Source organism: Epinephelus moara, chromosome 23, assembly GCF_006386435.1.
Source record: "Epinephelus moara isolate mb chromosome 23, YSFRI_EMoa_1.0, whole genome shotgun sequence".
Lineage (NCBI taxonomy): Eukaryota > Metazoa > Chordata > Actinopteri > Perciformes > Serranidae > Epinephelus > Epinephelus moara.
In genome coordinates this window covers 31,057,582-31,074,224 of record NC_065528.1, presented here as the reverse complement: position 1 = coordinate 31,074,224, position 16,643 = coordinate 31,057,582, and the positions used below count along the sequence as shown (strand labels likewise).

The window sequence follows — 16,643 nt, the reverse complement described above, 5'->3', positions numbered from 1 at the left end:
GAGGGTCATAAGGACAGAGGGATGTCGTATGCTGTAAAGCCCTGTGAGGCAAATTGTGATTTGTGATATTGGGTTTTATAAATAAAATTGATTGATTGATTGATTGATTGATAACTTTAAATATGTAAATGCCATGGTTTGTGAGGCAGGTGATATCTTAACCTGCTTGTCAATAGGTTCCACTCTAGTTTAGTGTAGTGATGCCAGCATTACTGCAAAAGAGTGGTCAATTATTTAATAAGTCAATCAACAAAAGTTAATCAAATATTCTGTTTAGTCATTAAAAAAAATAGAAAATATTTGCAGCCTCTCAGATGTGATGATTACACTTTTTATGTCACAGAAAAGTGAATTATTTTATTTTATTTTAATTTGTTTTTTTATTTTATTTTATTTATATATATATTTATTTATTTATTGAGTTTTGAAAAGTCACATTTGAAGACGTGACTTTGTTTTTTGGGAAATTATAATATTTCAAAAACTATTTTGTTGCATTTAATAGAAAAAAATATTAATCCAATAGTCTAAAAACATGTATGGAAATGTAATGACAGTGAGTAATTTGGAAAAACTGAGACATAAAGTTGAAATTGCACTTTTTTTGTAAGATATCTCGGGTTGCTCATCATCTGTTATTAAACAAATACATGTTTTTAAATACTTGTACTTCTTTATGCTAAAAGAAAATGAAAAATGTGAAGGTTGTTATTATTATCTAGGTTATTCTGCAGTGGTTTTATGCCTAACACTGGGTTTAAAACAATTTGTTAATCCAGCTTAGATTTGAAGTCTAAGTATGATGTTTTTTAAATCTAGGCCTTGTTTTATGTGGTCTGGATAAAAAAAAATACAGTTAAATTCTCCCTTTTCTGTTTTGACAAACATAATACCACAAAATAAAGTTTTCCCCTTTTTTTCCACAGACAAAACACATCTAAATTAAGACTTAAAATATCTGAATCTGGTTTTTACACAATCTGTACAGTCTCCATGTTGATCTAGCTCGGGTTTGACAAGTCTCAGTATAGTAATTTTTGATGTAGACCTGGATTTATGTGGTCTAGATGGAGACAGATCAGTAAAATCTGTTTTATATTCTGCTTTTTCACACTGAACAAACCTGAAAATGAGTTTTAAACAGATTAAGACTTTGGCTATGATGCAACTGCTGAGGTGTTGATGCTGTCAGGTGTGTCTCCGGGTCTGGTCTCACCTGTTGAGCTGGCTCCAGGTCCAGGTCCAGGTCCAGGTCCAGGTCCAGGTCCAGGTGTCTGCAGCTCCAGCAGCAGTTTGTCTCTGACCCAGCTGAACTCCTCCAGAGACCGCAGGAACGAGTCAAAGGCCCGGGGCCCGCGGCTCGGCAGGATGTCCAGCAGCTTCAGACACTTCTGTCTGTTGGTGGGCTGAGACTCGACGTCCTCCACCTGAGCCTCCGTTAAAATGTTCTCCTGGTACAGAAACGGAACGATGGTGTCACTGACCAGCAGCTGCCCGGACAGCTCCAGCCGGTGTGTCCGCAGCAGAGCTCTGTGGACCGGGTCCATTTAGAGGAGCTGAGAGTCCGAACTACTCCTGCTAATCATACTTAATTCATCATCAACTAACTTCAGTTTTCATCATTAAAACTAGTCGCCTCACAGCTACAAGTCCTGTCAACTATGGTTTGTTCAATGTTATTGTGTCCGACTAGAAACACGCCAGCGGAACCATTGTTTTACTAACGCTGAACGCTTAAATTTCATTTGAGATTTTTTTCACATCTAAAAATCTTTTAATTTAACGCAAGCCTTTAGAAAACAAATTTAATGTAGTAAATACGTGTGGACCCCTCTTTAATTCGGCATATGTGTAATACACCAAGTATCGCCATTTTGTGAGAAAATATAACCTCTCTAAATCCAAGGTGGTGGACAGCAGCTACTAAACAGTGTCACGAATGCGAAAATAACAGTTTTGTATGAAAACAGTGCTGCTTGATCGATAATATATATCCCGAATTTACCACAACAATCTACACTTTCCGCCAGGCTCATCTTTAATATCATATTAAGTATTAATAGTTAACGACTAAGGAGAAATCATATAACTTTGAGTTTTTACAATGGCGTTTGGCTGAATGGTCTCCAAACAGCAGACAACGAATCGTGTTTTGGCTAGAGCAATTCAACCGAATTTATATCAACTACATTTCTTATATCTTCACGGTTTCACATTCAGTTTGGCATACATTTAATACACCAAACCCAGCGTATTAAAATAATAAACAATAGTTTAGTACTGACTGACGTTATGTCTTGTTTGTGCAGTCCTCTTCCCGTCGTGGGCAATGACGTTAGCTAACAAACAGCATGAGCTAATGCTAAAATTAATATTATTATTAATGTGAAGGCTGCTTGTTTAATAACATCTATGCCAAATTCACCAAAAGACTCCTAAAATACCACTAACGTAATATTTTTGTTCTACCAGGTGATTATAGTTTTCAAATTATCAATTAATCTTAAACTTCACAGATTTACCTATGGAGTCCGGCTCCGTGGTATCCATACAGCAAACAACGTACGTGTTGTTGCGAGCACAATTGAATAGACTTAATGACAGCATAATTTATAAGATTATTAGGAACTAATACTCAACTCAGCGTGCAGTGAATACATCCAATAATATTATTTACATGAAGAACAAATAAGATTTTGTACTGAGTCCCCTGCTTTCACGTTAAGGACAGTGGCTGGCAAACAGTGTGGTTTGCATTAAATTTATTTTTACATGATGGGTCAGATATATCCCGAATTTACTAGAATTACAGTAATTTACATAAGGGCTCATATTTCTCAGTCTATCTGGTGTTTTTATTGATAGACGAACGAGCTAATCTAGAATTGAATGATTTACGAATGGAGCTCTTCTCTTCCTCATCTCATCCAAGAGTTCTCCAGGAAACAGTTAGTCGTTCTCATTAGTGTAGGTCAGCAGTGTCAAATAGCCTCTCAGTCTTAGCAGCACTAGTTTTATTTGTATTAATGATTTCTGGGTCTTGTAAAACCCAAATATTGTTAGTTATTATCACATTCCTGCTTATCTGGTAGAAGGATCACTGACAGCTGTCATACCTGGCAGGACAATTAATGGCACATATTTTCAGTGTTGGCATCATGATGATATAATGACAACGATATCATAACAAATTCAAAAACAAATCTTTCAAGTTGCTGTTACAGTTTGCATCCATGTCTATGAAAACATAGATGCTTCACACTCATCTTCCCCTCGACAGCACAGAGGATCTATACAATCAGCACAGATTCAAGATTCTTAAATTTCTTTCTTGTATTCTATGTTCTATGTTTTCGTTTTGATTGTTCAAACTGTGATGGATGTTTTGACTCTCGACTGCAAAACTAGTTTATGTGTTTCTTTATGTGAAATCTTGTCACAGTTATGGCAAAAGACATGTTTTGCATAGTCACAGTGACCTTTGATCTTCAACCACCAAATCTAAATCAGTTCATTCTTAAGTCCACGTGGATGTTTGTGCCAAATTTTGGGAAATTCCCTCAAGGCCCTCGAGATATTGAGCTCATGAGGATGAGATGCACACAAGGTTACAGCAAACTTGAGCTTTGACCACAAAATTGTTATCAGTTTATTGTTGAGTCAAAGTAGACATTTGTGCCAAATTTGAATTACTTTCCTCAGGGTGTTCTTGAGATTCTGCGTACACAAAAATGAGATGGAGGAAGTCAAAATGACCTTGACCTTTCACCTTTGACGACTAAAGTCTAATCGGTTCATCCTTCAGCCAAAGTGAGCTTATGTGCCAAATTTGAAGAAATTCCCTTAAGGTGTTCTTAAGATATTCACAAGAAAGAGAAGGCAACATCTTTAATCACCAAAATCGAATCAGTTTACCCTTGACTCCAAAGTGGGCGTTTGTGCCAAATTTGAAAAAAATCTTTCAAAGCCCTCTTGAGATATTCTGTTCATGAGGATGAGATGGAGGCATGGTCACAGCAACCTTAACTTTTGATCACTAAATTCTAATCAGTTCATCGGTGAGTCAAAGTGGACATTGCCAGTGCCAGTGCCAAATTTGGAGAAATTTCCTCAAGGCATTCTTGAGATATTGCTGTCATGAGAATGAGATGAAGTCAAAATGACCTTGGCCTTTCACCTTTGACGAATAAAGTCTAATGAGTTCATCCTTGAGCCAACATGAACGTTGTGCCAAATCGAAGAAATTCCTCAAGACGTTCGAGATATTGCGTTCATGACAAAGAAAAGGCAGTGAGGTCATGCTGTCGTTGACCTTTAACCACCAAAATCTATGTAGTTTATTTTTGATTCCAAGTGGATGTTTATGCCAAATTTGAAAAAAAATAAAATAATAATTCCCTCAAGGCATTCTTGAGATATTGTGTTCATGAGGATGAGATGGACGGAAGGTCACAGCAACCTTGACCTTTGACCGCAAAATTCTTAGCAATTCATCGCTAAACTGGATGTTTGTGCCAAATCTGGGGAAAAAAAATCTTAAAGGTGTTCTTGAAATATTCATGAGAAGGCAGCAAGGTCACAGTAACCTTGACCTTTGACCACAAAATTCTAATCAGTTTATCCTTGACTCCAAGTGGATGTTTGTGCCAAATTTGAAAAAAAATTCCCCTCAAGGCAATCTGAAAAAAAAAAAATCTTAAGGTGTTCTTCAGATATTCATGAGAAAGAGAAGGCAGCAAGTTCATGGTGACCTTGACCTCTGATCACAAAATTCTAATCAGTTTATCCTTGACTCCAAGTGGATGTTTGTGCCAAATTTGAAAAAGAAAATCCCTGAAGGTGTTCTTGAGATACTGCATTCACAAGAATAGGATAGATGGATGGACAGACAACCCAAAAACATGTCTCCAGCTGCAGCTATTGCCGACGCGGAGGCATAAAAACAATTAATGAGGGTGAAAATAAAAAAACAAACATTAATACCTCTGAATAAAACTGAAACGACATCATCATCAAAACCAATAAATACAAATAAACCAGTGCAAATCTGTGCAGTAAATAACAAACACATCACCATGATGAAGCACCATATAAAACTTTATTTATCTCATGAAGCTGATCAACATTACAGAGGCAGAGCTGCGGTGTGGCTTCCCGTCAGCAGACACACCGACGACGGCAGCAACACGCACGCTCTCAGAGTCTGTGCAGCTTCTTTACAAAATAATGTACCAGAAAACACAGTGTGACACAATCAATAAATATCTCTTAAAAATCAAACAGGCCGAGAGCTGCGGGGTTCACGCCACAGCTGTGATATGTACAAAGATCTGCTCATTGTGTTCTGTGTTCAGTAATAAAGATTTATTTCTTCAAAGAGTTTTTAGTTTCATGCACTTTACCACCGTGAAATCGTAGCTGAAGGAGAAAACAAGCGACCCCTCCCTTCTGATGATTAGCCCTCCATACAAAAGTAACGATACAAAGAGGAACATTATGATAGATAATAACAGAAACGTCATGTAGAGTCCACACAGAGTCAGATGTAACAGTGTGAGCATCAAAGCTGTGGACAAACATGTGCAACAAAGTCCCGTTTACCTGAGTGACCTCCTGTTACATGACCACAGTATGGATTTAAACTGAGCCTTACAAAACTGTAAGAGACGCCAGAATAGACTGACAGATTTGTTCTGATGATTACACGTTAGAGCCAGAGAAACATGCAGGAGAGAGGCAGGTCAAAATTAAAACCAAATAAAATTAAGCCAATTTTTTTTTGCTGAAATTGATATGCTTAAACAGGAAACTCATTTAACTCTACTTACACAAGTAGCTTCTGTTTCTACAGTAAGAAACATGGATGGGCAACAAACAGCCTGAGCTGAAGTTAAAGTTTTCATGAAATAAAGTGCTACATGATGGATCAAATTTAAACCGAATTTACTGAAAGACCTTTTCAGACATTTTAAAAGAGGCTCACGTGTTTCATTCCACCAGCTGTTAATAGTTAACAATCAACAGGGAATCCTAGAAATGTAAGATTTTTTAAATGGGGTTTGGTTGAATGGTCTAAAACTTAAAAACATCTGATTCAAATCAACACTGTAGCCTGATGTGCACCTCCCCGAAATGTAACTCCTCCTGTCTGTTTCTGTAAGCTGAAACCATTTCCCTCAGTGGAAACAAAGCTTTTATTTACTTTAATTTCACAGATACGAAACAATAAATTGTGAAGACAATAAAGCCTCCACAAAAATAGCATTTTAAGTCTTGTGTGTGATTTATCCTGGCTTCATATGAGCAGAGGAAATCTCCGCTAGTTGCTAGGCTAATTTATACAATGTAAAATGCCATAGGCTCGTACTAATAATGTTAGCATGTTGTATTTGTTTGGAAAACGTGTTTAGTATAAGACAGTTGTTTTGTCAGTGAACCTTGTGAGTTGTAATGGAGCTGAGTTTTGTAACGTTACCTTTGTTAAATGTTGCTGTTGTCCCTGGTTTCATATGAGTAGAGGAAAAGTCTGCTAGCTGCTAGGCTAATTTAGACAATGTAAAATGCCATAGGCTTGTGCTTAAAACGTTAGCATGTTGTATTGAATGGCTTATAGTGAAGCTGATGCCACTAAATCCCCTTAAATCTTGTACAATGTTCCTTTAAAAGAGGCTCACATGTTACGTTCCACCAGGTGTTGGTTGTTAACAATCAACAAGGAATCCTAAAAACCTAAGATTTGTAAATGGAGTTTGGTTGGATGGTCTCCACAGAACAAAACACAAAAGAGGACAAAACTATCTAAAGCTGTATTTTTGAGGACATGCTGGGACTACAGGGCCTTTGTTTTCTTGTTATCTGATTGATCCAGAGTCACAGCGTACTACATCCGACAGGGACAAAGTCCAACAGAAGCCCAGAGAGGTGCCCTATTAAGGCTTTGACTCTGACATGTGTCGGGATGAAAAACAACACGGAGGACGTCGGCTTGTTTGTTACGCTGCTCATCGATCGGGAAACCTCGTCCTGCTGCCTCACTGACGTTTGGCCCTAACTGAACCTTTCATGGTCATCACTCAGCCAATCAGAGGGCTTCTTTCCCTGTGTTGAAAACAACAAACTGACTGGAGAGAGGATGATGTAAAGATTTTATGTTTCTGAAACAGGAAATGTTTCACCTTTCTCTTTAAGTTTTTAGTTAATTTCAGCTGATTCACATTTGTGTAACAATTTATTGCACCGGCCTATAATTCCCTTTGTCTTTCATAAGGCTATTTTATATTATAACTTAAAGTATTTTGCTGGAAAATGCATATTTTGCTGTATTTACAGGTCCATAATGTCTGAACAATTTCATTAAAATTACTGAGCGAGTGTCTGTGACAGAATGATGTGATTTGGTGATACTTAAAGAAGAAATAGAGATACGAGTCAGTTGAGTCTTTAAGTTTGCAGCTCAGTGTACAATTTAACAAATATGGAAAATAAAGTTTCCAATAATAAATGATTAACAATAAATATTTACTTGGGTTTAAACTGAGCTTTTGTTTCAAGGATACTCTTCAGGTATTCAACAAATGCTTTTAAATGTAACCCAATTAACTAAACTCTAATGTAAAGCTGAAACAATTAGTTCTTTAATTAATTTAATTATTTTTACTTTTCAAGCCACAGAAATGTGAAAGTTAAATTAAATATGGAAAAAATATATAAATAAATTAAACATGTTGCTTTGGGCCATGACACACTCTCTCTGAAGGTTTACAGACCAAATAATTAATTTAAAAATATAGTAATAAAGAAAGAAAAACACAAAACAGATTCATTTTCACTTCACTGCAGACTAAAGAAGGGATATCAACAGTTAATTTTCCGAAAATATTTTTGACTGGTTACGCACGTTAATCTAAAAGGTTAATTTTGCTGCTTTTCAGTTTTTTGCACTGCACACCGACCAGGTTTGGTGGGAGCTAGCTTGCTAGCTAGCATCGCAACTCTTTCAGTGGTTACTGCTAGTAACACCGTCCTGACCCAACAGCTTTGCTGAGGAAATGTTGTTCCCAACCTCTGGTCTCCCACCTGCTCGTCCCGGCGAGTAAATGGCTAAATTTTGACCTGCAAACCTCCTTTAGCATTAGCTGTGTTAGCACTGTTAGCACTGTCAACTATGACAATGCTAAACGCGAAGCCGCTTACTAGCCATGGCGACCTGAGGGGAGACCAGACGCAATGCTGTCCTACCACCCCACTAACGAGCTCCCACCTGAACTGGGTGTTGCTCGGTGCAGAGCGACCAAAACTAACGTTAGCTTACCACTGGAGACTGGAGGATGGGCAGTGGGCGCTATGTTTCTGCAGCTAGCTGTCTTTCTGTCTGTCAGCAAAGCCAACAGAATATGAAATAGGACATGACATGAAAGACATTTACATCACAAAACATTAAAACTTTACCACCTCTGAAAGCTCACTGAGTACAGGAGGCGCCGTACTAAAAAGAAAGGCTTCTTGTATTTCGCTTTATTTTGAGATTGTTCCTTACAAAAATGAAGCGGTTAGTAATCGGGGGTTGGGCTGTCTCTCTGCCAAAATTTGATGTTTCCAGGTTCTCAAATTTTAAAGATTTTATGTTGCTCTCTTTTTTATATCTCAGTAAACTGAATATTTTTGGGTTGTGGAACTTTGATCAGAAAAAAAAGACACCCAAAGACAAAATCTCAGGCCGTGTTAAACTACAAACAAGTGTTTTCCTGTCAGTATTTTGTAGTCTTGCATAGCCAAATCTATCTCGTAGCCAGAAATACTTGATAATTTCTTGTCTCTAAAATGTTCGTAGGCATGGGTCAAAGTTTCTCCTATCAAGTCTGTTTTTATAGATCACGATTTTTCCTCTAAGAAGTGGCGTTTGCCTCTTTCAGGCCTCGTTTTGTGTGTACACCATGCTTATAAATGAAACCAAGGGTTCAGCGAGAGTGCTGTTGCAAAACAGTGTCAAGAGGTAACTTGTTTTGGTGGAGAGGCGAGCGCTGGAATTCGTCACCGATCAGACGGGGTACGTTTTAGCAGCGTGGGGCAGGTTTCTGTAATTGCTTTCAGAGTGAAACGTTTCGCTTGCTGCTTTTGCATTGGTTAGCACCTCGAGTTTTTCAGCTCTATGAGCTTTGTGTTCTTGCAGGAGTGCCCTGAACGCCTCAAACTGAAAAAACTTAACTCAGAGCAAAAAAGTGCTCGACGTTATTGCAGTTTTCTTGTCCCGTCAGATAAACTCAGAGACAGGGCTTCTGTGGCAGTGCAGAGTTTAAAGCTAACGTTAGCTCACTTTCCACCAAGCTGCAAGACTTATCTGAGTAAATTGTTGCCTCAACTACTTTCTAATGTTTTACAGCTGTAATCAGGCTGGATAACTGAAAACAGATCGTCAACCTGCCCCCGATTCATCCTGAAATAAACCTTGAATCGACAATCATTCAGGCGAGGCCCCTGGACCAGCTGGTAGCACTCCTCTTTCTGAGGGCCTGTCCATTTTTAACGCGGAGAACAATGACTCGATAATGAAAATAATGTTTAGTCGCAGCCCTTGTTTGAATATCGGACGATATAATGACCTGGATCTCCAGCGTCTCTGGTGATCACCTCTAGTTTCTAAGCAACTCCAGAGCTGGAATCTGGAAACAGATCAGCATCGTTTTCTGGGTTCAAGTGCAGTCTGTAGATGTGTAAAGGCGTCATGTTGCTAAAGGTATTATTTTAAAGTCACACTGTGGTCAGTTACAGCACCACAGAACAGTACTGACGGGTCACACAGGTACTTACTGCAGTGTGGTACATTCAGGAGTACTTCAGGGACTTTGTAAGAAGCCTGACAGAACATCATCAACCAAACATCCTGCTGAGGTTTCCTCCAGCTGTCAGACTCACTGGTTATTGCATGTCCCTGTGTCTTGCTGGGTTCTTGTAGTAGCAGTGCATGATGGGATTGGTCAGTGGTCAGACAGGCATAGCACACGGCTGATGCATTGCACTGGTATAACTCCACAGTGAGCTGTAGTCCTGCTGGGCGCCTACACGTTGTAGGTGTAGTCCGTCAGGTAGTCCTTCAGTCTGTTGGGTAGCGGCAGATCCTGGACCTGCCGCGTCGTCCTGTTGATGGCGATGCGGCAGAGGTGCTGCAGCGACGGCGTGGCGGTGTACACCGGTTTGGTGAGCAGCAGCTGCACCGTGCCGTTGGGCGGCATGGCCGAGGGCTGAGAGTTCGACGCCGCCTTGTCGCTGGTCCTGGACAGCTGGACGTAGTGCTCCACCAGGTGGACCACGCTGTCGAACTGCTTCAGCTTCGGCTTCACCAGAACCACCGAGTCCAGCTTGAATTTACCGTGTTTGTACTCGATCCGCAGGTTGGTGGGACCCGCCGACGTCATGGCGGAGATGGTGAACAGGTAATCCCTCTGGGAACTGTCCCGTACCAGGAAGGTCCCCTCTGAGGCGTCCTGGAGGATCTCTTTGGCTTCGTTAGCCGTCAGACTGCCCCAGTACCAGCCTGACGCCACAGAGAGACAGGAGAGAAAAACATGAGACACTTAAGGACACAGAAACACAAACAAATATTATTCAATCATTAAATCTGAGCTGCGAGCCGATGTAACAGACTGTATACCTCTGGGATAAAGCTGAAGGGACGAGGGCTGCAACTAAGCGTAGTTTGAATTGCATATTGCTGTGTGAGGGCGTACCTGTGTTCTTCAGGTCTTTCATGGCTAAGGCGATGCGGCTCTCGTCTGATTCCACAGCCCTGGAGTTGTTGTCGGCTCGTCTGTCGCTCTCGATGGTGTCTGTGGACTCGGAGGACTGGCAGGTCATTGGATTGATCCAACCTTCAGCCTAGGTTTAGGCCCACAGCTCAGACATGGGAACGACAAGACGGGAGGAAGATGCTGCACTGGTCTCTGCGCCAATGTCTGCACCAGTTTATACTGGAGATAAAGAAACGCCATCAAAAGAGTTCGACTGCCTCAAGACTGCAGCAGAAAAGTAATTTTACTGGAGACGCGTCCATTTTTTCTCAAAATGAACTACATTCAACCTCACAGAGAAGAGCTCTTTTTACAAAACATCAGAGTTGTGTGTTAAATTCTGCAAACATGATTCAAACAGGACAAAATTAAAAACTTTTTAGAAAATTCATTGACATAAAATGCTAAAAACTCTCTGTGGTGCACTTTCTGCTCTTGACTTAAATATCTTCAGATAAAACGAGACATTTCAAGATTTAACTTTGGACTCAAATGGACATTTTTTAAAAATGTCAATTGAGAAAATAATCAACAAACAAAATGTCAATTAAAAAAAACTTGGTTTTACACTTTCACAGTCAAAACATCAAACACAGTGGACATGACAAAAATATATTAAAAGACATCATACGTTACAAAAACTTAAATATAGTTTATCTACTGACACACGAAAGATGGGTGAGAAAAAAAAAGCGATCACGTACCCGTCATACCTTCATAATTTTTTTATGCTGCAAAAAACATTTTATTAGAAAAGCAACTTGCTCCAAGACACGTGCTGCAACCTCTCCTCTCTTCTTGAAATGTAATGTATTGACCATTTCTGATATGAACATTCTTCATATGTGCACTTTTATTCATTTCATATTTCATTGCATTATTTTGATTTTTTTAATCTATATTCTCAGGTTAATTTGTATCCAACTAGACAAACCAATGACCTTTACCTACCAATGTATTGTAACATCAATAGGCCAGTATTCATCGAGATATCATGGAGCCCAACTGAGGACCATGAACTTGAACTTTTTAACTCACCCTATGTCTTTGTCTCGACACAAAAAGGAACTTAAAGGTGGGTTAATGATTTATATCTAAATGTTCAAATAAACTTAAATCTAAACCAAAGCAACTAACTAACTGTGCAATGTTACTGTATTGTTCTGTGTTATCAAAGTGACCTCTGAATCTATTGTTACTCCTTATCCTGCTGTAATTACATAACACCTTTATGGATCTTACAGTGCTACAGGGTTAGTTTCTTTTAGGCAGAATTGAAGAGTGGGTAGTAATCAACAGGAAAAAAAGGCATTTTATTATAAGCAGATTTGTACACCAGCCAAAGAACCAGGCGACCTTAAACTGCTAGAAATGTCAATAGAATTTGGTGTGACGAGTTTTCTCCTAATTGCAATCTCTTTCTATCTTTGATATCTAAATAAATACTAATTGGCTACTAATGTAGGATTAAACTAAAAAGAACAATAAATTATAGTTTTATTTTCTAGCAGGTTTGCACATGGCAACGTTAAATTGCTAATATTTCCAATAGAATAGAATTTGGTGTGAGGTAATGAGTCTCCATTTTATAGCTAGAGAATCTCTAAATACAGTAGGTGAGTTGTTTGTTGTAGACCAAATTAAAGACTGGACTGTAAAGAACAGAAGTTGTTTGTTTTTTCCGCGCCAATCATAAAATTCTCAATAGAATTTGACGTTCATTAACAAAAGTCTTCATTTTATAGCTACATAATCTCTCTAAATACAGTAGGTGAGTTTTTTGTTGTAAGCCGAATTTAAGAGTGGACTGTAAATAACAGAAGCAAATGGTTTTTTTTCTATATCATATCTAAACACCAGCCATCCACCGAGGAGACGTAAAATTACAAGATTTTGTAATGGACTTTGGTTTAACTTAACAGTTAAAGACAAAGCAGCTGTACGTGTGTTTTACAAGGTCTCTTGTGTTTGTCATCACCGAATATATTGCGAAAACATCTATGTAATTTAGATATATTAATCTGCTTCTTATCCGGAGTGGGTTGTGAAGAGCACACACACACACACACACACACACACACAAACAAATAATTTTTTCCAGCAGGTTTTCACATGGTGACGTTAAATTGCTAACATTTTGGATAGACTTTGGAGCAAAGTAATAAGAGTCTCCATTTTATAACTACATAATCTCTCTAAATGCAGCAGGTGAGTTGTTTCTTGTTGGCCGAATTCAAGAGTGGACTGTAAAGAACATAAGTAAATGTTTTTTTCTCTATCATATCTAAACACCAATTTAACAGTTCAAGACAAAGCAGCTGCACAGGTACTCTTTCATGTTTGTCATCACCAAATCTAGTGTATAATTATCTGCTTTTTGTATTCTTATTCAGAGTGCTTTGAACAGCACACACACACACACACAAAAATCATTTTCAAGCAAGTTTAGTGAAATTGCTGAAATTTTGAATAGAATTTGACGTTAAGTAACAGGAGTCTCCATTTTATAGCTAGACAATCTCTCTAAATACAGCAGGTGTCTTGTTTCTTGTGGGCCAAATTAAAGAGTGGATTGTAAAGAACATAAGTCAATGTTTTTTTCTCTATCATATCTAAACACCAATTGCAAGATTTTTTAATGGACTTTGATTAAACAGTTCAAGACAAAGCAGCTGTACAGGTGGAGTTTGTCATCACAAAATCTACTGTATAATTATCTGCTTTTTGTATTCTTATTCAGAGTGGTCTGATCACCACTCAACCACAAGAAATAATCATCATCTATCATTTTCTAGCAGGTTTGCACGAGGCAACATTAAATTGCCAAAATCTTGAATAGAATTTGGCGTAAAGTAGCCAAATAAGAGTCTCCATTTTATAGCTAGAGGATCTCTAAATACAATAGGTGAGTTGTTTCTTGTAGGCCGAATTAAAGAGTGGACAGTAAAGGACAAAAGTTAATTGTTTTTCCACCCTATCATATCTTTACACCAGCCGTCCACCGAGGAGACCTAAAATTGCAAGATTTTTTAATGGACTTTAGTTTAACTTAACAGTTAAAGACAAAGCAGCCTTGCAGGTGTTTGTATTCTTATTCAGAGTGGTGTGTGAGGAGCACACACACACAAAAACATTTTCTAGCAGGTTTGCTTGTTGCAATGTAAAACTGATAAAACTTCGAATAGAATCTGGCTTAAAATAACATTTTAATCTCCATTTTATAGCTACATAATCTCTCTAAATACAGCAGGTGGGTTGTTTCCTGTAGGCCGAATTAAAGAGTGGACTGTAAAGGACACAAGTCAATGTTTTTTTCCTGATCATATCTAAACACCAGCCGTCCACCGAGAAGACTTAAAATTGCAAGATTTTTTAATGGACTTTGGTTTAACTTAACAGTTCTACCAGATCCTTGCTAGAAAAACGGACAGGTGCTTTACACAGTGTCTTGTGTTTATCTCATTTAGAGGTAGTAATGTGCTTTTGTATTCTTATTCAGAGTGGTGTGTGGGGAGCACACACACACACACACACACACACACACACACACACACAGATAATTTTCTAGCTGGTTTACACGTGGCGGTTGCACAACCGAGGGGATGCCAAATAGCTAAAATTTCGAACAAAATTCGGTGTAATATGATAGGTTTCCTTATTTTTAGATATATTATCTATTTATTTTTAATATAACTATTTTCAAATGAATAGTGAGCAGCATATTGTCTGTAGATAGAAAGATTTTACTGCTATAAAAACATAAATTTCCCAGCAGATCCAAACACCACTCGGTGTCCGACGTTGCGTTAAATTGCTAAAATAATTAATGGAGTTTGGCACAGTGTGACAGTTTCTTCGCCCCCCGCTAGGACACACTGAAACCAGGCGGCAGCACAGGTGCTTTACACGGACCCTCATGCTTCTTATCACCGCCTCACCTGTCCGCTATGTGTTTAATAAACCACCTGATGTTATTTAACGTTGATTGATGACATAAAACAAACGTACCTGAGCGGCTCAGTGTCGGAGCTAGCTGCTAACTAGCCAAAACCGTTGGCTCAGAACCAGCGATGCCAGTTTCTCCTCCACGAGCAACCCGACATGTCGGTGACATTCACGGGGTAAATCCACAGAGACGTCCTCTCGTGTGTGTCTTTTTATTTTCTGTCCGCTTCTCCGTCCTCAACGCAGAAATGGCGGGTCGGCGCGGAGACAAACGGGGAGCGAAAAACCGCTTCAGCTCTCAAACGTCAATCAGTCAGTCAAAGCTCGAGCGCTCCGGTGAGGACGCCAAACAAAACAACAACAACAACTAAACACCGATTTGTTGCCGTTTCACCAGAGAGCTACAAGAGCACCGTGTGTGTCCCGAACATTGTGTCCGTCCACCCGTGACTGTGCTGGGGACAGAGCGTGTCCACCGAGCTGACTAATAACCGATATCACCATAAACACAAAAGAAGCATTTCCAGGAACTTTCCAGGAATATGGTCACGTGGTGCAGAGAGCAGCGATTTAAGGTGGTCCAGCACACACACACACACACACACACACACACACACACACACACGCTCTGCCCTCAGGTGAAATATTTAAGTTACAGGTTGAATGCACGTGCACAGAGATGTTTTTGAGACATCCACAGCAGAGTTTACTGGAGGAGTTTTTCAGGGTTACAGAGTGCAAACAGGACCGCAGCCAGGACTTCACATCCCGGGGTCCCCTCTTACTGTGTGCAGAATTAAAGAGTGGATTGTAATACACTTAAAAAATATTTTATTTATGAATAGATTCATACACCAGCTAACAGATGATGCAATCTTAAATTCCTAGAATTATGAATGGAATTTGGCCAGAGGCTAGGGGAGGTATGACGGGCCCCAGTGCACACTGCTATGTTGTGTTCACACCAGGCGCAAATAAAACAATTTGTGCTAGTCAATTAAATGTAAATCAATGTTAAGATGCTGTAGGAGCAGAAAATGCTGCCTTAAAGCGTTGGCTTAGCCTCTACAGATGCAATTATACGAGAAATCCGAACTTCATTGATCAATCAGCATTGAGATCTTCCGGGGGCTATGACACCAAGGACATACTGGCAGAAGTTCACTCATTGATTCAGCAGTGTTCAAACTTGCGTGAGTAACGTGACGTGAAAATTCATATCCAACGTTATGACAAGCCCTAGTGTGCGCTATCGTGCATGCATTGTGGACACATTTTCCCCACAAATATAACATTGTATAAGGCATTTTACATTGTATAAATTAGCCTTGTGGCTAGCAGACTTTTACTCTACTCATATGAAACCAGGGACAACAGCAACATTTAACAAAGGTAACGTTACAAAATTTGGCTCCATTACAACTCACNAACAAGCGCAGATTTCCTCTGCTCATATGAAGCCAGGATAAATCACACACAAGATTTAAAATGCTATTTTTGTGGAGGCTTTATTGTCTTCACAGTTTATTGTTTCTTATCTGTGAAATTAAAGTAAATAAAAGCTTTGTTTCCACTGAGGGAAATGGTTTCAGCTTACAGAGACAGACAGGAGGTCTGCGTCACTGTGACGTGTAATTACATTTCTGGGGAGGTGCACATCAGGCTACGACCAGTCTGAGCCAATCAGAGGGTGAGTCTTGACTTTAGCATTTTGGCCATTGCCATCTTGGATTTTTGGAGCCAGACCTGACCATACTGGGATGAGAGGAAATTGTTGAGATTGAAATTTTATCTTATACTCCCGACCTGTGAGGGGTAGCAAAGTGCCACAAGACATCCAGTTTGCCAGAAATCCAAAAGAAGAGGAAAAAGAAGTACATTCATTTGTTGCAGACTGACAGATGGTGCATCCAA

At 39.2% G+C, this 16,643-nt stretch overlaps 3 protein-coding genes across 3 annotated transcripts in view; all 3 read right to left on the bottom strand.

Moving 5' to 3' along the window:
* The window catches only part of cradd (CASP2 and RIPK1 domain containing adaptor with death domain), a 15,732-nt gene extending 13,442 nt beyond the window's left edge, over positions 1-2,290 (bottom strand). Inside the window, exon 1 of the mRNA XM_050036375.1 lies at positions 1,217-2,290. Coding sequence (XP_049892332.1) covers positions 1,217-1,547 — 331 coding nt within the window. The 5' untranslated portion in view covers positions 1,548-2,290. The remainder of the gene's footprint in view (positions 1-1,216) is intronic.
* ptpro (protein tyrosine phosphatase receptor type O) overlaps positions 1-16,643 on the bottom strand; it is a 201,047-nt gene that overhangs the window by 107,811 nt on the left and 76,593 nt on the right. The window lies entirely within an intron of this gene.
* On the bottom strand, positions 5,077-15,219 carry socs2 (suppressor of cytokine signaling 2). The gene is made up of 3 exons (XM_050036377.1): positions 14,793-15,219; positions 10,725-10,964; positions 5,077-10,531 (listed from the first exon to the last, which is right to left on the bottom strand). The coding sequence occupies exons 2-3, from the start codon at positions 10,849-10,851 to the stop codon at positions 10,056-10,058; spliced, it is 603 nt and encodes a 200-aa protein (XP_049892334.1). The 5' UTR covers positions 10,852-10,964; positions 14,793-15,219; the 3' UTR covers positions 5,077-10,055.